The sequence below is a fragment of the Falco biarmicus genome, chromosome 6, assembly GCF_023638135.1.
Source record: "Falco biarmicus isolate bFalBia1 chromosome 6, bFalBia1.pri, whole genome shotgun sequence".
In the NCBI taxonomy this organism is placed as follows: Eukaryota; Metazoa; Chordata; class Aves; order Falconiformes; family Falconidae; genus Falco; species Falco biarmicus.
The window spans coordinates 24,229,107-24,256,934 of NC_079293.1; the positions used below are offsets into that span (position 1 = coordinate 24,229,107).

Here is a 27,828-nt window from a genome sequence, read left to right on the forward strand (position 1 = left end):
CGCCACAGCTGAAAATGAAAATTAAACAGATGAAGTCTATCATAGTGTAGTTTGCATTTCTCATAAGCTGCTGTCTAACTACAATTTCGGTGGGATAAGAGGACATCTAGGCAATAATAATTGCTAGCAATCTCACAACATATCAAATACCTTTTTTCTGGCATCAGTACCCATCAGGATAGTGCACTGTGGTCATGGGGTCATGGAGTAAGACTCACCTGTAGCAGATGCTTTATTTTACATAAACACTTTGTTTTGATAGTCTTTCTCAAACTAATGTTCCGGAGTTTGGACTGGTACCTAACACTCGATTTGGAGTCTGACCTTCTTGGGAAAGGGCTACAGTAGCTGACAGTACAGGATTACTTTGTGTTAGTTTATTTTGTATCATGTATATCTTGTGTGTGTGTACTATGTTTTGTCCTAAGAACAGGGAAGAACACTACTTGATTGCTCTAGGGCTGCCATGTGGAGAGGCAAACAGCACTCCTTGGAGAGATGAGAGCACAGCACCTTCCATGAAAGCAGTTGAGCATATACATTGGGAGCTTCTAAAATGCTTACCAAGACCATGAAGGAGTAGTCCATGAGTGAGTGAGGCAGAATAAGCAGGGAGCAGACTAAAAGACTTGTGAATGTGCTTGCAGTCAAGTGGTGGAGGTGATATAGCCTAAGGGAGGCTCTGTAGTTTGTCGCGACTCAGAAAACCAAAGAAAGCTGCTGAACTGAAAAGCAAATCTGCAGACACAGTGTGGTGAGAGAAATTTGTTCCTTAACCTTTGATTCTTAGCTTTCCCATGCAACAGACGTTTTTCTCTACTGAAAAAAAATATTCTAATGTAGTATTTTATGTTGTGGTAAAACCTGGAATTAGAGATTTGAAAATACCTAATTTAATGTTTTGATATGCTGAAATTGCTGAAGAGGTGTGATAGTTCCACTTTAAGAATTCAATTGACTCATGGACCTGTCATGGTTGTCTACTGCCCAAGACAGTGGGATTCCCCCACAGGCAGACTATTCAGTGGAGAATCTAATGTCAACGTTTTTATTTCAGTATTTTTATTTTTAGAAAAGAAAAATAAATAAATTATATTCTGTTCCAGCAAATTGCTGTGGTCATCTATGTGTATCAACATAGATTTTTTGTGGTCTACTGTACCTATATAGTAGCTACAAAATGCAGCTAGCTACTAAATTTGGCACTTGGGTTAGACCCATACAAGCAAAGTGTAATGGTTCCTTCTGCTGACATCATCTGACACTGTACAGAAAGGACTCCAGATGAAAACATGCTGAAACTTCAGAACTCAGGATATAATCCTGAGACTTCAGCGCTAAACTGACAGAGATTTGTTACAGAGAAGATAAGCTTTTGTTGAATTAATTTCCATTTTCTAAATCTTCTAGATATGTGGAATAGATAGATACAAAAATATATGACTAAGAATGACTTTTTGACTCTTGTGATGTTAGACTTGACAGACGTATTAATGTGAAGTGATTTACAGGCAATTTCAGGTGACAACTTCAGATGGAAAAATGAGTTTTCAGTGATGATGAATATAATGCTGTGAAATTGATTTTATGTGCTTTATTGATAAAATCAAGTGTTGTCTGACAGTAATTGTATATTATCAGTGCTATATGTTAACGTAACGTGTAAGTAAGCAGTTTTACCTGTAAGCAGAAATTCCACAATGATGTGACTTTGTGCTGTTTCCATTATTGTATGTTACAAAAGTATTAAGCTTTCCTGGAGTCACTTGAACTACTAAAGCACTATCATGATGCATAACTGCTAAAGGAAGAAATATCTTGAAAGTTGTAACTGTGTAATCTTAACATATTAACATATTATCAACACTTCAAGATGATTGTCTGCTTTTAACTTACCAGTTTGAGAAGGTGCATCATTCTTGAAAGTATATGGCATTTCAAGTAAAAGATATATCTATTAATAAAGTGTATGCATGTGTACAATTAGTACTTGCCTGTGAGTTTATTAGCTTTGTTTCTAAATACAGTCTGTGGTTACACTCTTCAGGTGAGACTTTCAAGACTCAACAGGAAATTTATTTATTAGATTAATGGGATTTGTGTAACTGAATTTCTTACTTGGTTTTCAATATCTCAGTATCAGTGAAAAAGTCTCAGTCCTGCAAACAGTTAAGCATACAAGTAGTTCCCATGAGCACAGCCTCTATAAAAGACATCTAGCTACCTTTTTTCTTTCTAGAAAGAAATATAGCATATAAACATTTTATTACTGTCATTCTAAAATGCAAGTAATACTTCTGGCTTGGTTTGGTGATTTATATTAAAAATTCTTCCTGTGTTTTACAGCTGGAATATATTTTTGCCTGATATATTATGTGTATTTTTAACATAAGCAATTATTTTTCATCTGATTTCCAGGATCCCCTGGACCATCCAGTGATCACAGTAGTGGAGCCTCATCACCTCTCTTTGACAGTGGCTTACATTTAAATGGAAACTCAACTAACACTGTAAGCAAATGAATAATAAAAACTTGGTATAAGCTATGCAAGATGTCTTCCTATTCTGAGCTTCAAAATGCTACTGTAGGACTGTAAGACTAGCCTAATTTTTATGTTGTTGTTTGCTTGCTTGCTTGTTTTGTTTGATTGATTAGATTTTTAAGTGCATATACTGTAAAATTCTGTACTGAAAATGTAGTCAACATGGGGCCCTGGACTACTTACTCTGAGGCAACTAGGAAGCTTGTAGGAGTGAGCACAGTAAGATTCAATCATTGTTCAGGCATGAGTTCATGTGAACTTTTTTCATTCTTTGATAACTTGTAGGGTTGTGCTATTGAATTTAGTCCAGCTAGAGATGCTGAAATTTACATGGAATTCAGAAAACAACATGAAGTTGAATTATTGAAACAAATTTTTGTGATAGGAAAGAAAGGGAGAAAAAGAGAAAGAAATAAAATGGGAAGGCAGACTTAGGGGGGAAAAAAAGGTCAGTCTCTTTAATCCAGAGGATAGCGGTTCTTTCTTCTGTGGTGAACAGCTATGATTGAATTAATTGCAGTAGTGGTGGTAGAATTCCTTTCCCCAGGAAAAATACTAGTCACAAAAGCCAAAGATATGATATCTTAGTAGGAGAGAGTGTTGCTCTTTTAAAAATGAAGACTGATGATGTAAATACTAGCCATACAAGGATATGGACCTTCATGCTCAAAACTTGTTCAGCTTTTAATAAATTTCACCTGTAGTCTTTCAGTTGAGTATTAAATTTTATAGAAGTGTCCAATGAATGGAATGAAAGCTTCTCCTCTTGTCTCTTTTTCCTTTTCTTTCCTACTCAGAGATGCCAGTGTCTGCTGCTTACAGTACTTCTCCCAAGCTTTGCACTTTTTTGAGCACTGTCTCTCTAAACTAACCCTTAAATCTTGCTTTTGTGTGATAAAAATATGTATGTTTATGATAATATAAATACATAAAAGATAAATAAATATATAGAAATATGATTTTCTGTGCTGATACCTATACCTTAATGTTTGGGATCCAAACAGAGCACAGGTACAGAAGGCTTCATGTTTATTTTTTTTTAATTGTCAGATAATTATTACCTTTAATTACCTTGTAGTGTTGTCTTACTAAAGAACCTTGATCAGTTCTCAGGGTGCAGCATTTTGCAATGCCTGTCTACCAGGTGCTCTGCAGACAAAGAAAGTCTTTTTCTGCAAAAAGCTTATATTATAAGAGGCCTATGGTCAGATGATTGCCTGTGATTGCATTAGCATGTTTTAGTAAATTAACGACTACTAAGTGCTAGAGTGAGTGTGCCATAATTACTTTCAGTAATCATTATGATTGTACTGTGGGAATTGCACACTTTGAATTCTATGCATTATAAAAACATAAATAAGTGGCTGGAGTTTTGTAGACGTGTAACAGAATAATTTAGAGTTAGTTGACAAGGTAGCACGCAGAAGACTGTGCATAATTTTGAAATATATGTGGAAAAACAGAAAGTGAAAAAAGGGGAATACTAAAGTACTAGCTTTCTTTCATACAGCACTTGATTTTTCTGAAGCTTGATATAGTCACATGACCTATGTATCACCAGAAACTATGACCTAGAAGTGAAATAAAGCAAAACTATTTACCTTATATCTAGCCTAGTAAAAAGTCATGATCTCCCTTCATAGGAAGCAAAATGAAAAATTGCCAGATTCTTATGGTGAAATGCAATAGCAAAGTTCTAAGTATTCTGAGCAGGAGTGACTGGCTTTTGAGATGGTCTGCTGGAGGGATGTGGTCAAACTTTTATTAAAGTAAGTTGTGAGTGTAACTGAGCCATGATCAGATCTTCAAAAGTGGTTATAAATGTGTTTCAACTACCAGCTAGTGAGTGTTTGTACTTTTAAAAAATATATTCATTTTTACAGTAAAGAAACAGCAGAACTGGCATTTCCTATAATGATACTGCCCTGTGAGGCTAGGCTATTTAAAACCGTTTTTCAGTGTCACCTTGGTAAGGAAAATCTGACTCACTTTGAATATTGCATCTTGTAAGTTTGTGTTGCAGTTCTATGTATCTTCCTACCACAGTCAGATCCATGCCATATTAGACAATGCACCTATATTTATGAGTGGAAATTCTGCTTCAAAAAGCACACAATGTAAAAGAAGGACAGGAAGGTAAGGAATTACTATTACGCCAGTTTTACCAAGCTGTCATTCAGCATGTCTGTTTGAGACACTTGAGCTAGCTTGTATTCTATAGACAGTAGTTTAGCCATGTTAACAACAAGCTGCTTCTGCCTAATATGATTATACCATTTTCAGTTCTGGTGCTAGCTGGCCTCTGCTAGACATATCTTTATATCTGCATCATCTCTGCTGTGAAGCATCTGTTATATGTGATGTGATATCATCTTCAAGATTTATACACATCCTCCCTATCATATCAGAGCAGTTTGCAAGATAGCACTTGAAAAGGGTTCTCTGAAACGCAGAGAAATGAGCTGAAGTGCTCTCTTCACACCTAATTATTTTGTGCTTGGGCACTGTGACAGATGTTACAGAGCCTGGTAGTGGCAGATACATTAATCTGTATCTTATAAGTGGTTTGTTAAACACAATGTGAAATTTCAGAGGGGAACATAGAATGTTCAGAGGAGGTGGTCTCTAGTCTAGTGATTGCAGGTTATTTACCTGAAGGAATCTAATGACAAAACAATGGAGAAAAAACTGTAGAGATATTCACCTAGATGTCCAGATATCCCAGATGGCCAGCCTAGCTCTCTGGAGAAATTTGGGAAGGAAAAGAACAAAAGACTGGAAATAAACCAAATTCCTGTTTAAGACACCACTGAATATGGTAGTTACAATGCAAAGGGAGAATGTAGTAGGTTTTCATTTGTTTGAAAATCCAGCTTCCTTGAATTGTCTAAATGTGGTGTCCTAGTTAGTAAAGTGAGACCATAGTAAGTCGTTATTTTCTGTGTTCATGTAATTTAAGAATTCTGATTTATTTTTTATAGTGTATTTTTAGTTTAGTTGGTTAAATGAAACTAAACAGGCACTTAACATTTTCTGAATTGCTTAAAAATATTTTTCCTGGGTTGCTTTATTTCATCTGTTAAATGAAAAAGTCTTTTTTAAAGTCTCTTTTAATTGCTTTAAAAATACATTTTCAACTTCAACACCAAGTACAGTTTTTAAAAAAGAAAAAATACAGGTGCTCACTCTTGGCGGGACCAGTAGGATGCTAAGTTTTTAATGTTTATGGCAGTCCTGGTTCCAGAGTGAGAAAATCATATGATTCAATCCTAAATGTGTAAAGGCAAAAAGGGAAGAGTATCCAAGAAAGGGAGGTGGACACACTCTTACTGAGAGTAAAGGTTTTTACGATGGATACTTTAGTGGAGTGTGTGACCAGATGATTGAATTGAGATTGAACTGATGCCCTATATCTGAAAGCTTCAATCGTTTTATTTTTTGAATGTTCCTGTAGTGTCTTCTAATGTAGTATAAACACACTATTGATCATTCTTAAGTTTTAATTTATTCTTCATTTTTATTATCCTGTAGCTCACTTTAAAGAACGAAACTTTTGGGATTTCAGATCAATACTTTTGTATTAGAATGGTTTAGCATGTGATACTGATAGACTGCCAATTCTTGATCTGAACATCCATGATTTTCTCACTGAATAGGAAAGCGATGTAACTTCCAATTCACAGTGTATCATTTGTTAATGTATGTCCATAAAATGTATTAATGTAAAAAATACAAAAAAATAGCTCAGAGGTACAGTGCTGGTTACTCTTATGACAGTAATTGTCACAGTACCTTCTGTTTATTTGCTGAAGAGAAACTTGAAATAGATTAATGTATGCTAGCTACATTTAAATATTGTGGACTGCTGCTGTGCTCAGGACTTTTATGAAGTGAGACAAACACACTGCAAATAAGTGTGCTACTTTTTCTCATTTAATAAACTATGAAGTGACTGTTGCCTTTCCACCTACAGGGAAAAATAATCCAAATTTTCTGTTTCTGTTTACACCTCAGAAATCATAGCAGTAGAAGCTGGAAAAAGCCTATTAAATACCACCTTCCTACTCCACTACTATCAAATTATTAAGGGAATGCTTCTGATACTGAGTATTGAAATTGTTTAATTTAGATTTAGCTGTTCAAAAGTGCTGTGTTTTCCTACTTCTGAACAGAGTTGATTGGGACTTTCGCTATGACGTTAATGAAGTGCATAAAAGGTATCTTTAAAAGTCTTATCTTTTAGTTGTATTGATCCCCACTGTCACTGCTAATCCTTTCTGTGGACTTATTTCTCCTAGGTTTTAACATCTGATGGATCAGGTTGGTCATTTCTTCTGCACAGAAATTAAATACTTATTTAATTTCCCAGAAAAGTTTAAGTCAAATATGGGTTTAGAACCTACTTTTTTAACTGAGAGCCTCACCAAAAACTAGTAAAAGGAAATATGGCATTGAAAATACAAATTATACTAGCTGCTAAATAAATACTGAACAATATTTGCTGCTTTATGACATCTGATACTATTTGAAAAAATATTCACTTAAAACACTGAAAACTGATCTGGTATTCACACACCTTCAAAGAACATGGTTTCAATTTGATGGCTTTAGTTTTTTTAAGTGGGGCTGGCCTAAATCCAAGTCTGTTTTAACTGGAAAAGGCAAAGACCAAGAAATGTCAGATAAACGATTATGGCCTTGTTATTTGTCTTTCAGAAAACAATGCAGCAGGATTACAATGGAACACACCCAGGTGTCCCGGTGGGTGCCCCCCTGCCCCGATCCTTGCCCTGGGTGTCCCCCACACCCACTCCAGGTGCACCCCCAATTCCCTGTACTGGGCATCCCCCCATCCCATACTGGGTGTCCCAGTGAGGTCCCCAGTTGCTCTAGGGGGTGTCCCAGTGGGTGCCTCCCTCCCCAGCCCTGCCTGTACCACGTGTCCTGGTGGGTGCCAAGGCAGTGGATGGAGCAGTAGCAGGCGCCGTAGGTGACACGGGTGTAGGCGGAGGGGAAGCCAAATAGAAAACAGTAACCTGCTGTTATTTTTTATATTTTTTAACTATACCTATTTTTCCAGTACACAGCTCTTTCATGTGAATGCATTGTTTCTTAAGTTCTTATGAATTTGTTCGTCTGAGTTTGCAGCAGCAGCAAAAACATAATAGCTTAGGAGATAAAGCCCATCTGACAGAAATTGGATCATTTTCTTTGTTGTTATGCATTTCCTCTTTTATTTTAATTACACTTGTGATTAAAATATTTTGAGTCCCTTTGCTTGATGGATTATAGTGAGCAATTCATCTGAATAGTCACCAGGAATCTTCTTCTAGGGAGAGTTGTATTGCTCTGTAGGTTGCACTGAGTGTATTGAGTACCTTTCATTTGCATGGGTAGAAAAAGGACTTTTGGGAAATGATGTTATTTATTAATGAATGATGCTCTTCAGTTTGGCCTATGATATTGAGAAGTGCAGGAGGAGATCTGTGGAGGAATTAAACTTGCATTTGATTTGTGGACAGAATATTCTTTTTTCTCTTGGTATCTGTTCACGTGCCTATGACTACAAAGGTGCAAAATAGACCATTTCAGGTCAGAGCTAGATTATAAAGAGAAGTTAGAAATTTTAAACTCTGTTGTATAAATAAAGGAAATTATAACCATTTCTTACCTGTTGCCAACATGGTGAACAGAAAGAACAGCCATCTTTCAAGTGTTTTAGCAGGAAATACCACAAGGCATTGATAAGAGGGAAATGCATGTGGTAGCAATTCAAGAGGCTGAAGACTAAATGTGAAGGCAAAGTGTTAGGTGAAAGCAAGCTGCTTTTTTTTTTTTTTTTTTTTTTTTTTTTTAACTAGAAAGATCCATCTACTGTTGGCCCAAGTTAGCATTCAGTATCTGTTCCAAATACCAGGCTCTGGTAATGACCAGCATGGAAACAGGTATATAGTGATGACGTGTTTCTAGATTCGATGTCAGCATAGATAAACTCCAGCAATTCACATACATTCTATAAATGGCTTATAGTGAAAAATGTTAGTAAAACTGAGGCGAGTTCTCTCACTAAGTTGCATCCAGTGTCAAGTTTCTGCAACAAATTGATGTATATGGAGCTCCTAGTTTAGTGATATAAGCAAGGCAAGCCTCAGATTTGTCTTTGGGAGTGTGCAGACTGTGTGGAGTTCAAAGAATTTCCCTAACCTTGAGCTAATTTTTCTGAGCAAGGGCAGCATGTCCCATTTTGGGTTGTGAAAGGCGGCCAAAAGCTGTCTGTAACAGCTGACATTTGGGTACACTTGCATTTATAGTGTAACACAATAATGATCTCAACGTTGTATTTTGTTATTCTTTTTCTTAAGTACCTTTAATGTTGGGTTTTGATTTCTGACTGTTGTTATAGTTTGAGGAGTCATAATTAGTTCCTGCTTTCTGTGCTGAGATTTAATATAAACTACTCTGGCCCCTGTTCCCTACCCCCAAAGGAAGAATATATCTGGAAAGATGTTGCAGGCAAGGTTGTTGAGGTGACTCAGGAACCAATTACATACTAGCCCGAGGGAAAGAAATTAAAGAAAGAGGTGCCAGATTCTGTCAAATAGTCCATATGTATTCTCTAAAAATATCTTACTCAGGCTTGTACCTTATTGGTTCATTAAAAAAATAATAATGTAATAGCACCTAGCAGCACAGCTGTAATGAAATATTCATTAATATTTCTATTGTAAATCACTTCTAGAGAAACTTACATAACTGAAAGGTTTATAATTTTTTCCTCACTTGTAGAATAGTAATCCCATTGATTTAAATGTATAGTTACTGCAATGAATATGGCACTGTAAGTCCCTAACATGTACTGCTATACAGACTCTCCATGTAAACACCACATATAGGTAGATGCTCAGTGTCTGCAAAACCATCTATTAATTAAAGAGCATTAAATGTCTTCAAGGGCAGTCATTAAATTTCCAAAGCATGCATGTGATGCAGCATTAGAATTAAAACAGTGTTTCTTTTCTGTGATAGAAAGGGAGGGGTAGTATCCTTGTTTCACATGTTTTTCACCTTCCTCCATTTAATTAAACAACCTCTTGTCAATTAAAATAATGTAGAATAGAGCTGTATAATTAAAAGTTGCTGCTTTCACTGAATTTTAAAGACATCAAATTACTTGTCCAAATTGTTACTTTGTCTGGAAGAGCTTGTTTCCTGTATCCTTATTGCCTTTATCTATTAAATGATTTGGTGATGCATACTTTACCAGATAATTGCTGTCTTTTTAAAGCCATCAGAGAATCATGCACCTGCATCTAAGAATTCCATTAAAAATAAATAAACACGGACCCTCTCCTGAATTGATGCTGAATCAAAGGTGTTTTGATACTGTCATTAAATCCCTCTGAGTTCTGAGACAAGTCGAACACTCTAATTGACTCCTATTTACAGTAGAGATCTCAATAATGTGTTTCTTTAGCTCGGTACCACAAGAGTTTCACTCATGTCTCTACTCCCAGCTGAACACTTGTTAATTGTGTTCAATGATTAAAGTAAGTTAATGTAAGAGTCTTTTACTGCTAAATGTAGTGGTCTGGTTTTCTTCTCCAACCAGTCTATAGCTTCTGTTTCCTGTCTGCCCCTGAAATAAGTGTTAGCAAATGCTCAGCCATACATTGATCAGATCAATTAATTGATCCACTGAAACTATTCCTACATATATATAAAGATATATATATAAGGTATGCACAAACAATATATACATGTATTTCAGTCACAGACCTGACTGAAAACTATAGAGCTCATCCAATCCATTGTCCACTGTGAGTTGAATAGTTGCTGGTGCTGTTGCAAGAAATTACATAACTCTGTCTTCCTCCAGAATAACTGTAAGACAAATCTGCCTACTTTGAAAAATGTATTATACTGAGGGCTTTCTTTTGAGTATGCTGTAATATATTTAGTAATGGGGTTTTGACAAGATGCACTCCAGTTTGCACCAGAAAGATGCAAGAAAGTTAATATTTACTAATCTAAAAGTTTTTACCAAATTCCATTAAAACTTTATTGTCCAATGTTTTCAGTTATAGCTTAAGGAAATGAAGCTATCCAAGCCATGTTTTAGCATTTCAAAGTTTAAGGACCATGTGGATCACGTTCTTAGTCATATGATTTAGTTTCAGGTAGGTCCTGCAAGGAACAGGGATTTGGACTTGATGATCCTTATGGGTCCTTCCAACTTGAGATACTGTATGATTCTATCGTTTCAATCTCAGAGGTTTTTTTACTAGGAAAATATTTCAGTATATAGATATCAAATATATTAATGTTGCTAGCATTTTCACATACATATTTTATAAAAAAATACTTTATATTCTTCTCAGAAATTCTCATCGGTGTTCACTAAACCAGACATAGAAAAAATACCTCGAGAGATAAATAACAGCATCATCATAATCACCTCTTTTTGACCCAGTGTCAATAAAGACAGTAATCTAGAATTAGTTATTCCTCTTACATATATAGACATGTGCTTGGTAGAAATACCAGTTTACCGAACAAGCTCAAGACTTTAACGATACACTTTAATAAATCCTCTAAAGCAAAAAAAAAAAAAAAAAAAAAAAAAAGAAAAATTGCAAATGATCAGTAAAAGATTGTATTTTTTCCTAATGGGTGTCACACTTGATTCTTGTTTCATAGACTTGTAGAATCATAGAATCATAGAATCATTTAGGTTGAAAAACACCCTTAAGATTGTCAGAGCCCAACTTCATGTTAACATCACACTGCTAAGTTCACCACTAAACTATGTCCCTAGGTGCTACCTCTACCCATCTTTTAAATACCTCCAGGGATGGTGACTCAATCACTTCCCTGGGTAGCCTGTTCCAATGCTTGACCACCCTTTCAGGGAAGAAATTTTTCCTATGTCCAATCTAAACCTCCCCTGGTGTAACTTGAGGCCATTTTCTCTGATTCTGTCACTTCTTACTTGTGAGAAGAGACCGATACCCACCTTCTACAAGCTTCTTTCAGGTAGTTGTAGCAAGCGGTAATGTCTCCCCTGAGCCTCCTTTTCTCCAAGCTAAACAATCCCAGTTCCCACAACTGCTTCCCATAAGACCTGTTCTCTAGACCTTTCACCAACGTCATTGCCCTTCTCTGGATGTACTCCAGCGCATCTATGTCTGTCTTTCAGTGAGGGACCCAAAGCTGAACACAGGATTTGAGATGCAGCCTCACTATGGCTGAGTACAGGGGCCAAACACTGCCCTAGTCTTGCTGGTCACACAGTTTCAGATACAAGCCAGGATGCTGTTGGCCTTCTTGGTCACCTGTGCACATGTGAGCTCATGTTCAGCTGGATGTCAACCAGCACCCCCAGGTCCTTTCCCACCAGGCACTTTCCCGCCGCTCTTCCCCAAGCCTGCAGCATTGCCTGGGGTTGTTGTGACCCAAGTGCAGGACCTGGCATTGAGCCTTGTTGAACCTCATACAACTGGCCTCGGCCCATCACTCCAGCCTGTCCAGATCCCCCTTCAGAGCCTTCCTTCCATAAAGCAGATCAACACTCTCCCCCAGCTTGGTGTCACCTTCAGAGTAACTGAGGGTGCACTTGATCCCCTCGTCCAGATCACTGATAAAAATTTTAGAGAGGACTGGCCCCAATACTGAGCCCTGGGGAACACTACTTGTACCCGGCCTCCAACTGGATGTAACTCCATTCACCACCACTCTTTGGTCTCAGCCGTCCAGCCAGTTTTTACCCAGCAAACAGTACATGCATCCAAGCCATGAGCGCCAGTGTCTGTAGGAAAATGCTTTGGGAAGCAGTGTCACAGGCTTTACTAAAATCTAGGTAGACAACATCCTAAGCCTTTCCCTCGGCCACTAAGTGGGTCAGATTGTCATAGAAGGAGATCATGTCAGTCAAGCAGGACCTGCCTTTCATGAACCCATGCTGGCTAGGCCTGATCCCCTGATTGTCCTGTACATGCCACATGAACTCAAGATGGTCTCCTCCATAACGTTCCCTGGCACAAGGTCAGACTGACAGGCCTTTAGTTCCCCAAGATCCTCTTTCTGGAAAACATGATGGGTATCATATTTTCAAACCTTTTATTTCCTTTTAGATTGTTTTACCTTTCAATGTAATGAAAATAACAATTAAATATATTAATTCATATTTGCTGCCAGGGAGGTGGTAGAATCACCATCCCTAGAGGTGTTTAAAAAAATGTGTAGATGCAATGCTTAGGGACATGGTTTAGTGATAGACCTGGCAGTACTTGGTTAGCGGTTGGTGCTGATGATCTCAAAGGTCTTTTCCAACATAAATGATTCTGCTCCTATGATATAAATGAAAATTAATTCATTGAAAGTTAAGTTTGTATCTTACCAGTCTTTTGCAACTCTCAGACATGGAATTTGCCAAACAAATGCAAAAATTAAGGACTTTTGATAGAAGATCAAGTAAGAACACAAGTCTTTTGTGAAATCGTTTACACTGGTTACATTTACAGGTAAAAGCTGAGATATTCATACGAAGTTCTCCTGTCTTCTCTTTATTTCTCAATGCTGGTGACAAAAACAAGGAATCGTGGTAGCAGAGAATAAAAGTAGCTTGTTTGAAGGGAAGAAATTGTTATTGCTAATTAATTTAGTCTCCTAAATAAACTGTGCCAATTATTGTTGCCTCTTTGCTTAATTGTAGTGCGAGAACGTTTGTGATAGATACGTTGCCACTCCAGATATAGTCCTTCATCTGCAACCACTATGAAGACTTTGCAAGAATTGCCTTTCTGAAAACCAGATAGTATTTGTTATATGAGATTAAAGGTATATTTGCAATCAAGCTTAATCATGCTGAGTAATACGGCCCTGAGTATTTTTGACTCCAAAAGTGAATTAACCCAGCTTCAACCTGCCTGAAGCCTATGTATAACAAAAGAGCAGTATGTCAACCTCCAATATCACTGTGGCTGCTTTCAAGGTGCGGCCCTTACAGAAATTGCAAATTAAATTACCAGGAAGGATTCAGAAACACTTCCTTCTGAAGACATTTTTCTTACAGATATTTAGAATCTATGACAGTTTTTTTTTGAAAAAAAAAAGTAAGGAAAAATAGCAGTTTTCCAAGCTCTTCAAATTCTGTCACCAAAAGATGAAAAATTGACAGTCCCAGCCAGCTGTGATCTTTTGCCTTCCTTCATATGTTATTAGTGGAAATTTAATTATAGAGACATGTCTGATTAGGTCTCCCAGTTAGTGGAGTACTTTCTGGACTCATTCTACTTCTGGGGAGACTTCCTGGTTACCCCATAATGAGTTATATAGCTGTTCAAAAACGCAACAAAGCACTTGTCTGCATTGTCCTTCATAGGTCAATGATTGCTAATGGGATACCGAATCAGACCCTCCTCTAGGTCAATAGTACACAGCTGTCCCAGGTGGGTAGTGATTATGTGTCATTACAACCAGATTCTTGTTCAGTGTTGTGTCAAAAATGAGATTTTTGTGTTCAATCCATTTCTTAATGGACAGGTGTTACAAACAAATTGGCATTAATTGGCAACATTGCTGGCAGTTTGAGTAGAAAGCCAAAGGTGTGAAATGAACCAGAGGATAAAAGCTACGATTGCAGAGATCTCTAAACAGCCACATTTTTTAGTGCTTTCGTGAAACAGCGTGAAGAGTTTTCAACACCAGCAGCAGCAGCAGCTGTTTAGTAGACAGAAGTCTTGAAGGTCAGCCAGCTCAGTACCCTGTCAGACCAAAGGATCATCTAGCCAAATAACCTGTTCCCAGCAGATGTCCTCAAGAGAATACAAAACCAGAGGAAATATGTACAGTTATTTATAGGGTACATTTCCTGCACCTCCAATGATTTCTGGCATAGCAGCTTCCTGAGTCACTGTTTGTTACATAGAGAAATACATTCTTTCTTTGTTTTTATTCTGCTGTCTTTTACTCCTAATCAATATCCCTGCTTCTTATATGAAAAAGGCAAGTGAACCACTGTTGCCTAATCCCTTTGTCTGTTACTTACTGGTTTACATACCTTTGTCATAAATTCCCTCAGCTGCTTCTTTTCCAGACTAATGAATCTTTGTTGACTTAATTGTTATTTGCATAAAAAGGATTACTTTCCTTCCAACTTCTGCTTTTCCCACAACAGCAAGATCTTGGTTTTGAGTGTTGGTCGCCTGTTCATGTTGCATTACAGTACGGAGGAAGTTAATATTGTCTTTCCTGATGTGCGTTACTATGCATTTATCTATTTTTAGCAGTCCTTTTGTCTCTCAGTCATTCAGTATCATGAGCTTCTTCTGCAGCTGGTTACAGTTTGGTTTTCTTTTTGTTGTTCTTCATTACTTGTGCATAGTAAACTTGGTCAGTGTGGTGTTCAGCACCTTGTCCAGATCTTTAATGAGTATACTGAGCAGCGTGTGTAACTGTGGGAGTCCACTGACAGTGCCCCTCCACAGGGAAAACTGGTTCTTAACTGCTGTGTTTTGCTTGCTGTATTTTAGCTAATTATTAATTCGTGTGAGCATTTGCCTTCTTTCACAGCAAATTAGTTAAGAACCTTTTGTGAGGGACAAAAGGGGTTTGGAAACCCAAGTACACCTTAGTAATTGCTTCTCATATTAATTAACAGTTTTGGACAGCTGTAAAAGATTTGTGAAGCATGACTTCTGTTTGCAAAAGTTTTATTGACTTGCTTCTTCCCCAGTTTGTTTTTATCCATGTGTTTTGAAGGGGATATGTCAAAGGATCTGTCTCAGATTAAGTGTTAATAGATTATAGGCAAAGTGAACAACACGAGCTGCTGGTCCTACAATAGTATTTTGTTTCTATACAGTGGTCTTACGGCCATATGTATGCCCTCTTTTGCCTTTAAGAAGATAAAGAGTGGTCAATCCAACCTTATGCTCTAGCATAAACTGGCTAGTAGAATATGGCTTAGTAAGAAACAGACGTTTGAAACTTGGACCAGTTTGACCCCTTTGTATCCTTTCCCTGCTCTTGGTCATTAAAATTCAAATGCAGTAGGGTTTTTGCAGATATAAGTAGTCCAGAACTGATGTGTGTGTGTGTGTCAGGATTTACTGTTTCTACTGTTTTTCAAATATCAAAACTTTGATACTGTTTGGAGAAGTCACATTTTCTTCAGGAGTTTACATCAGTTGTAAACAGTTTAGCATTTTGGTAGAAATATTTCTATACTGTAGTAACAGAACTTTGGGGTTAATAGATTCCATTTTTTCCCCTTCAATTCATGAATCTGAGGAATAGCTGTGATGTAGGTTTTCTAAAATCCTGATCTTTACTTACATGAAGGTATCTTTTTCTTTACATTAGTATCCTATTAAAGCATTTAATGAAGTGTAAGGGACCAAATGGAAACATCAAATTGCAAGAGTGACCCACTCAATTTTTTTGCTGTCAAATGCTCTTAAATTGCCTAGAATATTGCAGAATATTGTTCAGCAGCCTGATAAAAGTACAGCTAATAGTTCACAAGAAGAAGATACATTTTTATTTAAATGGTCTGGATGTTTTCTGTATCTTGAAAGTTTAGAAGATGGGAACAATAGGTAAAAGTGCTGCAGGAAGTTTTATATTCCTTTATTTTCTGATTCTTTTATTTAAATTCAGTGATCATATTCAGGCATTTATGTTTGACTGTAATAAGCTACCTTCTGCTTTATTCTTAGACATTTCAGTTTGCAGACAGGCACGGTTAGATTATGTTGATAATTTTCAACTCCAGATTGCCTATGGTTCTGTCAATTATTTTAATTTGCACAGAATTCTGAAATATGCATCAGATTCTTCACTATGATACTATTAAATTCATACTAAGCTTTGGAGACACCTTAGCCTTCTGTGGCTAATTCTATGAAATAGAGTTAGTCTATGGACTTCATTATGAAATATTCATATGGCAACAACACCAGGAGACCTCAATCAAATGAAAGCTGGATTGTTCCAGGGACTGAAAATACTCTAAATGAAATTCCTTTCCCCACAGAGACTGCAGTCTGAAAAGATTCTTTAGTGTTACCAACTCTTAGCAATTTCATTACAAATTTTTCATTTACTAGAAAAGTGTCTCTCAATCACTAACTCTCAGTTGCCCTGTTAGAATATGAAACTCACTATTTTGATTTATTTAAACAAGTAAATAGAAAGATCAGCCCTTGCTGACTGTAAGAAGGAGCTTGGGGGGGGCGGGGGGAATATTAATCCTAAATCCTTATGAGCAAGAAAAAGAAATAGAACAATTCCCAGAATGCTCTTTATTTTGAGTAAATATTATGGCTTACAAACACCTGGGCATACAGAGCTGAAGTTGGGTCATTCTGATTTATTTGCTTTTGCAAGTACTACTTGGTGCATATTTGCAGCTTGTATAAAAATAACCAACTTTCAACTCCGTTATGTACCGCAAAGTTCTCTGTACAATGTGGGACAAATAATTTTGGTTTGGAGACAAGCACAAATGTATGACTTTGACCTAAATATCTATGCTTGTGAATCCTCAGCTGCCTCTCTGTAAGTAGTATTGCTAGAGAAGAGTGAAATGCTCAGCTGTCATGGTAGTGCAGAGATATAAATACCAATAAGAACTTTTCAATTTATCATTTTTATGCATTCTTTAAGAAACTCCTAGCTCATTCTATTGTTTATTTAATAAGCATTTTTAAAGCTCATAATCATGCTCATAAATTTCAATTCCTATACTGAACAGTAGTTTCCAGCATTTTCTGATCTGTTTCTAATTTAATTGAGTTTTGCCTATAACCACTGTTTTGAAGTTATTTACAAATAAAACCAGTTACCATCTTTTTTTGACAATTTGGGCATACTTCTGTACTTCCGGTCACTGGTACAATGATGTAAACTTCTGGATATTGTTTCACAAGGAACAAACTGCATATTCTGCAATTGTATATCTACTAAGATGTACACCTCTCTGCAGTTTCTTGAATGTTTTAGTGCTAGTGGTTCTGTGACAACTTTCAAAATTTCATAAATATTTTCTTCTTAGCATGTTTCATTCTTGGTGCTTTCATGCGCTTCATGTGCTTTTTTGTTGCAATACGTAAGATGTTACTTATATGAGCAGGCTGAACAGTCTGCGTATAAGCTCTAGGTTAGGTTTAAGTATACCCTTTTGTCAATTGCTATATATCGGGGCTAATTCCTCTAACTTGATTTTCATTTGCACACATTTGATGTTAAGGTAATTTTCTTTTGTATGCCATAGTTACATGAAATGATTAGCTTGTAAATTTTTTTTTTTTCACTACTCTGGGATCTGGACATCCTTTACAGCTTAGCTTGTTTCAAAAATCTTACCCTTCTAGTAGCAGCATTTGAAGGAAAACTTCAAGGATCAAATTTCAAAATGAATCAGTCCGAATATGGATAGGAATAACACTGACATCAGAATTTTAAATCTACTATTAAATAACATTATGAATAAAATTCACAATGCACAAATAAGAAACCACTGTTCTCTAATGTAGTCCTTATATTAGTGTATTATTTGTGTCTTTTTCTCTGATTGTTTGAGGCATATAGAAGAGTTACAGACATCAAATTAATATAAACAAAAAATTATTTAATGATGCATTTAGATAAAATTCAGGACATTTATGACTGAAAATTATTTCCTTTCTGTTGTCAGTTATAAATATTAACAAAAATATAAATATTTGTAATGTTAATACTGAAATTAAGTCACAAACCTAATATCAAGATAGGTAGCTTTCTACATGAATGCTTCTTTTTATTTGTTTACTAAAACTTGAGTTTCTTGAATAGTTTTATTGCTATGATTATTCATTTCTGAGACAAGCAGAGCCAGAGATGCATATTCATGGTTTTTTCTCTATGTTGTTTGATAAACTGTACTTACTGATTCTCATTTATTCTGCACAGGCTCCATCATCACCTTCTTCACCCATAGCTAATGAACCAAAATATGAGAAGCGCTGGCTAGACACCTTATCAGTTCCTCTGTCAATGGCTCGAATCTCGAGGTACAAAGCTGGAACAGATAAATTAAGGTTTGTAATTTAAAAGGGGAAGGACTTTTAGCTAGCTGTACCTAATATTACTCTGTGGACTTTATAAGAATTCTTCGACTGGAGATATGAAAGTCTTCTTATTAAAAACTATGCGGTCCATCTTCTCTTGAGATCAATGGCATGCATGGTGATTACCAAAGATAAAGTAAAAAAGGACAATAAATATAGCTCCTTTCTGTAATCTTTTGTATCTTGGGAATTTGGTTAGTATCAGCAACTAGAACAGAAGTTAAGCTTGGTGTTACTTGAATTAATTTTTAAGGTATTACATTTCATTCCGTATCCCTAATAGAATAGTTACGTATTCCCAAATTCTAATGTTGTCAATTAACTTTCCTTTTTCTTTACAAATGATAACATAGCGTACAATCATCATGACTGTGCTACATATCATTGTCATATAGAAACTCATATTGACAAGAGATTTTGGCAAAGCGTGTGGTACAAAATATTGTATTTTTGATTGTAAAATCTTTATCCATCTCAGACACCTAAGTAATGGTTTATAAAGTAGCCGTGGAATAGGATGTCAGAGGTGATTTTCCTGTACTTCAGGGAAGATGAAAGGAGAAGTGAAGTTTAATAAAGCTTCAATAAATAATGTACTTGAGAAAAGTTTAACACATCACAGCATGCATCAGCTTTCTTCTGCAAACCATTCTATGTGGTAGAGCTGCCTCAAATTTTCCAGTACTTGTGGTCCAAGTAGTCCACAGTTCTCCACATGTATGAGAACAGGACTTCATTCACTGTTGGTGTTTTCCATTTTCTTTATTGCATTTTCTTTGCCCTATATTTATTTACTTCTAATTCTTGTTAATGAAAGAATTGGAATCTCTCTTGAACAGTCAACTATAAAGGTCACCTGCTCCCAGGATGTACCAGAAATTCATGTGTATACCTTTCTTGATCTACACCAGATTTATTACCTGTTTTCTGAAAATGACCTGAAAAACATTTTCTTTTTCTAGTAGGACAGTTATGCTGCTTTAACTTACAACAATCGGTCTCCTAAATGACTGAACAACTCCTCTCCCAGACTTTGTTAAAGCATCACAGGTGTCCAGAAAGGTTTTAGGTTCTTCCACAGTCTTTGAACTCTTAATTCCATTTATTTAGTCTCTCATCACTTCCTCCACCACTTCCTTCCTGCTTCAGCTGACCAGTTCATGTGGTCCAACCCTTCCCAATCTATCACAGGCCTCCAACCATTCAAGGCTTAGAAGTTCTCTTGTGAATTAAGTGAACAAATCTGTGTGCACATTTAGTCATCAACTCATCAGCAACTTATCATCAATGTTCTTAAATTTAAAAATGGAAGAAAATAGAACATTTAGGCCTCTGAGTTCAGTTATCACCGTGATAGTTTGAAGCAGTTTCACTCCTGTTCTGTGCACTGTAGACATTAGATGGAGCAATCCAAAGGGATTCCAGTTCCCAAAACAGTAGCATGTGCATTTTGAGACTTCTTTGAAGTAAACCACCTTCTGATGTTGTACTGGGTCTGGCTGAGATGGAGTTAATTTTCTTCATAGCAGCCCATATAGTGCTGTGTTTTGGTTTGTGACTAGGACAATATTAATAACACACCATCATGGCTTTCCTTTTTCCTACTCTGCTTCTACTCAAGGAGTAGGCCAGGGGCGGGTGAGAAGTTAGGAGGGGGCATAACCTGGGCCGCTGACCTGAACTGACCAAAGGGATATTCCATGCCATGTAACATCATGCTCAGCAATAAAAAATGAGAAGAGAGTGTTTGGGGGGGGGCTATCCATTACTTGGAGACTGACTCTGAATCATTCTACTTACAAGAGAAGGTGAGTGGTTGCCTTTGCATCACTTGTTTTGTTGTGGGTTGGTGTGTTGGATTTCTACCTCTTCCCTTTGCCTATTAAACTATCTTTATTTCAACCCATGAGTTTTCTTCTTCTCTCTGCTGGACAGGGGTTGGGGAGTGAGTGGAAGTGTGGATGCTTAGCTGCCAGCCCAGAATCAACCCATCACACATCTATTTTTCTTGTAAGGATTGAGGAGCTTAGTGCTTTCATTTTCAATATTAGACAGATATATTCTCCTGTGATGCATGGCATTCCCACATATATATATATATAGTATATACAGCACTCCTTTATTACTGGTGGTTTTGGTTGGTTTGTGTTTTGTTGTTTGGTTTTTTTTTTTTTCTCCTTTCTGTTGTATCACTCTAAAGGAAGATGAAAGCATTCCATTAAAGCCTATCACTACCCCATGATACTGTAGTTCTACTAAATGCTCCTTGCTTATTTTAGTAAACCAACAAGAACATCTATATGAGCATTAGAGGAATGCCACCTTGAGATTAACCGCAGATGAGGTGTTTCCCATGTTCTTGCTAAAGGTGTTTATTTTTGCCTGAGGGATACCAGACTGCTCTTATCCTATTCTCTCCTTTTCTGAAATACATGTACATATTTTTACTACTATCCCACTTGTATCCTTTCCTTTAAATTTCCCCATGTTCATATAAGCATAAACTCCAACATTTGTCTTCAGTAATTGCTCTCTGAAATCACACATCTGCTTTGCATGAAATAAAACGTACAAGCAATTCCAAGTATAAATGGTACCATCAGTATAGATAACAATCCTCCTTTTCAACCGTATCAACCCATCTCCACTCCCTTTCACATTTCAGCCATCAGTCTAAAGTAATTTGAATATGTTCATGAGAATTCCTCCAAATATATCATGGATTCTTCTGACAAATTTGCTAATTTTGCCATTCTCAGAATATTTACTTGGAGCCTATTTGCATACCTTGTTATACAGCATGCCTGATTTTTCAGAATTAAATGAGTCCATAAGTCTGTATGTCATCCTTGTAACTTTTTTTCTGCCTTATGTTCGTCATAACATTGTTTTGTTGTAATGCTTCATTATATTTTATCCTTTAAGTTACCTCCATTGGCCCTGAGAAGGTGCACTGGCACAAGAGCAGACAGATTATTTTTTAAGTGTATAGTATTGAAGTATTGCATCTTCTGTAGTGCCACATGTACAGCTGTGTGCCTTCTCTTCAGCTAGATGGGCTATATAAAAAGTCTTTTCCTCTACTTCCTACCTGAATTAAATTTGGAGAGGTCTATATCATTCTTTCCATCAAAATTATCTGTATCCCTTTGGCTTTTGACATTGTCTTGTAACTATGCAAAATTTTATGGCTTGTGAAAGGATGCTGAAGCCTGTATTATTTTGCTGTCGATCCACTTACAAGTAATGCATACTATGCTTTCTTCAATCCTTCTTTTCCCTGACGGAAAACCAGCTTTTTTCACCTGTGAAATTCTTGCAGTTGGCTACAGCAGACTTAGCATACTTCTGTTACTAAAATCAATCACAGAGTGATTTCTTTAATATATAGTATTGTATATTCTATATATAGTATCCGTAAGTCCAACTACTCGTGCTGTTCTGATGTGGTAAGCTGCTGTCAGCCAGTCTGGATGGCCCCTCTGACCTCATTCACTTTCCTTCTCCTTCATGTTCAAGATTGTTTCATGTTTTCAGCAGTCTTTTTCTGGGACTGTAAATAAGTTCCAACTTTCAGATAACCTTAGGAACAAGAAAAAGATTGTCTGTCATAAGGCTAAACAGATTCTTATACGTTACTGAAGGTCATGTTTTTGTTGGCTGTATTTAAAAAGGATAAATAGAGAGTATGACAATGTCAGCATCTTGTTTAATATTTTTTACCATTTTTCAATTAGGAGCATGTTACACAGCTAGAGTTGTCTGTCAGACTGTAGTATACTTTTAGTGTGGGTTAGATCAAATCTAGTCTAATCAAGTTAGGCTATATTATTTCCTTTGTGGTCCAGCTATGCAGTTTAAATTCCTCTGTACTTCATTTGAGTTTTCTAGTAACTTTGGCAAAAAATGGCAAACCTTTAGCTCTTGTGTCATGAGATGACCAAGAACACCTGTATCTCTTTGATTATTATTCTTTTTTCATTATAAGAGAAAGAAGTTACCCTTGACTTTTCCTTTCACTTGAATTTTCTTTTTATTTTTCCCAGAAAGTCTGAAGACTGGTGACTTAATGACACAAGAGTCTATTTTCATATATTTCAGATTCTGTCAGCACCGTACATGAAACAAGAGAGTATGGGGTAGATTTTTTTCCTTCATTATACATAAAGAGGGGTGAATGAAAATACTGCAGATGGGACTGTGGAGTATGTTTGTCTGTATCACAAAATGAAATTACAGAATCACAGAATGGTCGGGGTTGGAAGGCACTTCTGGAGACCATCTAGCCTAACCCCCTGCTAAAGTAGGTTCACCCACAGCAGGTTGCACAGGATCACGTCCAGGCAGGTTTTGAATGTGTCCAGAGAAGGAGACTCCACAGCCCCTCTTGGCAGCCTATTCCAGGGCTCTGGCACCCTCAAAGGAAAGAAGTTCTTCCTCATATTCAGATGGAACTTCTTGTGTTGCAGTTTCTGCCTGTCACGCCTTGTCCTGTCACTGGGCACCACTGAAAAGAGCCCGGCCCCTTGACACCTGCTCTTAAGGTATCTGTAGGCATTGGTAAGATCTGCTCTCCATCTCCAGACTAAACAGGCCCAGCTCTCTCAGCCTTCCCTCATAAAGGAGATGCTCCAGTCCCCTCATCATCCTTGCAGCCCTCCGCTGGGCACTCTCCAGTAATTCCCAGTCTCTCTAGAACTGGGGAGCCCAGCACTGGACACAGCACCCCAGATGTGGCCTCACCAGAGCAGAGCAGAGGGGCAGGATCACCTCCCTCCACCTGCTGGCCATGATCCTCCTAATGCACCCCAGGGTCCCACTGGCCTTGGCCACCAGGGCACACTGCTGGCCCATGGGCACCTTGCTGCCCACCAGAGCTCCCAGGCCCTTCCCCGCAGAGCTGCCTCCCAGCAGGCCAGCCCCAGCCTGTAGTGGTGCGGGGGGTTATTCCTGCCCAGGGGCAGGACCCTCCACTTGCCTTTGCTGAACTCCATGAGGTCCCTCTCCGCCCAGCTCCCCAGCCTGCCCAGGTCTCGCTGAATGGCAGCGCAGCCTGCTGGGGTCTCAGCCACTCCTCCCAGTGCTGTGTCACCAGCAAACGTGCTGAGGGGACACTCCGTCCCTTCATCCAGGTCGTTGATGAATAAGTTGAACATGATGATGCAATACTGACTCTTGGGGAACACCACTACCTACAGGCCAAAAAATTCCCCAGAATATTTTAAAGGAAAGATAAGAAATGTAGTAGATATCATGCCTCTTCTCACTGGGAGAGAAATATTGTATTAATTACTGAAATCACCTTTAATTAGTTTATTTCATGCTGTTGATATGATTGGACTCTGAAAGAATATTTCTATGCAGTGTGCTGATCAGTCTTTTTGATTACTTATTAATTCAATAACTTTTATTCACTTGCTTTTGTAATATAGCACTGCTACTTCTATCATTCTGAACTTCTCACCAGTCCATCAATGTAATTTTTCTCTGTAAGAGGTAAGGTAATCTATACAGTGAGGACTGTTCCTGTGAATACTCTTAATTGCTAACTGGTAATGGAGACATTTTTTGAGTGTTGAGAATAGAGTTGGTCACTGAATGTGATGGAAGTTTAACAGAGAAATGATAAGATCAGTTAAATCTTCCTCACCCAAAGGAATTTGTAGTTCATGGCATAGTTTGGGGTGGTTTTGTTTTTAAGATGGAAAAGTAAAGATAAGTAGTCGATGAAGAACATAGTTCATTCATTTATAGTCTTTCATCTCTCCTATGGAATGTCTGGATCCGTATTTGGAAAAAAAAAATATAGACATGTATTTTTAGTCCTTTCAGCAGACAGTGGCAGTACTATATAATCCTTTTTATTTGTTGTATTGACTGGAGCTTTTGACTAAGTGAATGTACAATCACTATAACCTCTTGAACATTATGAGTTTAGGGATGGGGGGAAAAAATTGCTTCTTTGGAAGATGGAAATTAGATTGAAGAAATGAGTGGAGTGGAAGTAATTCAGGCCCAGTAGCTATGAGCCCATGTAGCTATGATCCCAATTACAAAACAACTTAATTAGATTTAGGTGTTATTTTCTATTTCTTGGTATTCTGGCCATTGCAATTACTACAGAGTATTGTCCAGGTTTTTTTACATGGGTGGTTTTGGGTTTGGGATATTTATTTATTTTTAATTGGCTCACTGGCTTCTTAACAGAATCTTCCTGAAGGATTCTGTTTTCCATTTTAACATTTTAGTGATTTAACATAATGCCTTTAATTAGATAAATAAATTGGAAAGTAAGAAATTAAATAAACAATTTTGAGAAAGGTACAGGCATTAAACAAAATCTGAGTTACAAAACCTGAATGAGTATTTGCTCACTGTTTACAGTTGCAGTTACATTGAACTTCAGGGTAAGAAGAACAAGTATGTACCTGAAAGATATCTCGATCAAACTAATATAGAGCAATAGGGTGAGAGACAGTGGCAGAGAGATTAATGTCTGATAAAAGGTAAGATGAAAAAGAAAGTGCAGTTTTGGAGGGTTATTATTAATAGTGTGCCTCAAGGGCGATTTGACTGATGATGCAGAAAATGGTACACTAATTGAAGTCATTGGTGACACAGAATCAGCATCATCAGTACAGAAAAAGGAGCACAATACTTTATGAGAGGATAGAACTATTGGAAATGGAATGCAACATAATAGTACAAAATGCAGGGGGATGATATTGTTACTACAACAAAAAAACCCTATGAAATAGGTTTTCATAGGAGCCTGGTGAAGCCTTTGTTACGTGGCAGGAAAGGAAGGAAAAGATTGGGTACAGTAGTTAAACAGCGAATAGCTCTGAAAAAGCACTGCCCTGCAGAGTTATAAAGGAGAAACAGATATTTCAGAGTATAGCAGGAGAAACATTTTCCAGAAGTCAGAAGCATTAAAACCATTAAACTACTAAGGCCCCATCTAGAACCTATGTACAATTCTGATTATTTAAATAAAACCATAAAATTTTATATTAGAAGTTTTGCCTTTTCTCAAAAGGTATTTTACTGTCACTGTTCCTATTTTCAGCTGTAGTATTTTAGGATTTAACAACCGGGGTTTCCTTTGGCACTTAAGGAATTTTAGGGTTGGGGTTTTTTTCCATTATGCATAGAGTTGGAAAGTGACATTTGTTTTCAATGGATTTAGACCTGATAGCCTTGAAATAAAAGACATATACTTCACTGTGGGCAATGTTTTTTGATTTCTACATGCGGGTTGATTTTTTGACTGTAGTTAGAAAGTACTAAAACTAGCTTGGCATCTGCCTGTATGGGAATCCATTCTGTAACTTCTGTTCTGAATTTTTTCATCTTTGAAGCCCTCCAGCAAGCACTTTGTTATGTCTTTAGGAATATGATGCACAGGACAACTTATTGGTTTTGTACTACATTGTTCAGGTCACGTGTAAAAAGAATAAGCCATGAAATCAGTGGATTTTTTTTAAAAAAATGTGCTATATACAGTTTTTTAAGGACTGAAGACTGCTATGTGTGTTTTTCTTTAAAAGCATCATTAAGTGTTTCAGTATACTTGTCACATTCTGCTCAAGCAGCAGGACGTTCTGGAAATCAGTTGCAAGGGATCAGGAATGTGCAGGCAACAGAATAAGATCTGCCCAACAGACTGTAAACAGAAAAGTAGCTCATAAGTGACCAGCCATTCTGCAGATCTATCTACAATTCTGGTCACTTACCCTTGGCTAGAATAAGCTGCTAAATCAGACAAAATCAAGGTATAGGCAGGAAGAAAAAGCTAGACAGGAGCAGTGCCACACAGTTAGAATAAAAGGTCAGCACTGAATATCGCTTCTTAGAGATTTAGTACCAGTTCCCGGTGTAAGAAGTGATGTAAAATGTTTTGGCCAGACATTAGACATACTTTTGGATGCAGTATAAAAATGTATCAAAAATCAGTGACATGAAAACTAAGGAAATTGCTGTTTCTTTGCACTCTAGGGCAATATATTCATATACTTAAATAAATCCCTTTAATTCTGTTCAGTAGCATGAAGCCAACATAAGGAGAGTGAGCTGATTTGTTTTTTGAATCTTCACGCTTGTGATATTTAGCTTCTAGTTTTAAAATCTATACTGCAACTAAGTGCACAAGCAAAAATGAAGAACTTCCAATCTTTTCAGGATGAGTGTACTCAGGAACCATTTCTGCTTTCCCCCAGAGATGATGTGTTGCTCTGGAAAATCCATGTGACACCTCTTCAGTCTTGGTTTTTTCTGGTAAATAGCATCCCTGAGAAGACAGAATGGTGGATTACATCATGGCATATTGCCAGCAAGCAGAAGAAAAGGCAAAATAAATACTGTCCTCCAAAAAAGATAAACACATTATTACTCTCGGGGAATTGTTAATATTACCACTGAGTTCAAAGAATTATTATTTTTTGTTTGTTTCTGGAGAATTTGAGACTGACTTTGTCTTCTGCTTGCTGACCACATATTAAATTCTAATCCACCAGGATTAGCTCAGAAGGAATCTACCCCCAGATGTCTTCAGTAAATGCCTTAGGATAGATAAATAGCCTGGAGTTTCCACAGCAGACCTGCTTGCTTCCCACTAACTTTGACACCAAAAAAACCCAACCAACTTCTACAGTGAGCAGAATATGTTGAAGTTTGTGATGCTCATTATTTAGCTTTATTGCTGTTATTTTACAAAATACCTATTTGTTCAAGAAATACGTATTTTCAGAGGAGAGTTATGGGAAAAAACCAATTTGCATGGTGTTATCAATAATAGTAGTAATTACATGATCAGCCTATATTGTTCTTAATTCTGAAAGCAGAAGGTGTTCAGATTTCAAAGAAATCCAGCACATTACTAAGTGTAAGTCAAGCATATGGACATCTATTTTTCCCTAACAAACGTGTCTGCATTTCATAGAAAGTATAAATTGGATGTTTAAATCCTGTGGAGAATTGAACATCCTGAAGAAGCAATCTTTTGCATGTAATTTAGACATAATGTCACTGATGATCTCTGTAGTCATGACACAGGTTTGTTGTCATGAGCTACATGCTCTCCTCATTCCAAAAGACTTACAGAGCTTAAACCTGGACCTCAGCTGGCATTGCAGTTGCAGGCAGTCCAGTTAATTATTATCCAAATACAGATTTTG

General features: G+C 37.1%; 1 protein-coding gene across 1 annotated transcript in view; it reads left to right on the forward strand.

The window, feature by feature from the left end:
- Window positions 1–27,828, forward strand: part of SNTG2 (syntrophin gamma 2) — a 268,490-nt gene that overhangs the window by 165,633 nt on the left and 75,029 nt on the right. The window contains exons 8-9 of the mRNA XM_056343881.1: window positions 2,419–2,510; window positions 18,495–18,622. Coding sequence (XP_056199856.1) covers window positions 2,419–2,510; window positions 18,495–18,622 — 220 coding nt within the window. The remainder of the gene's footprint in view (window positions 1–2,418; window positions 2,511–18,494; window positions 18,623–27,828) is intronic.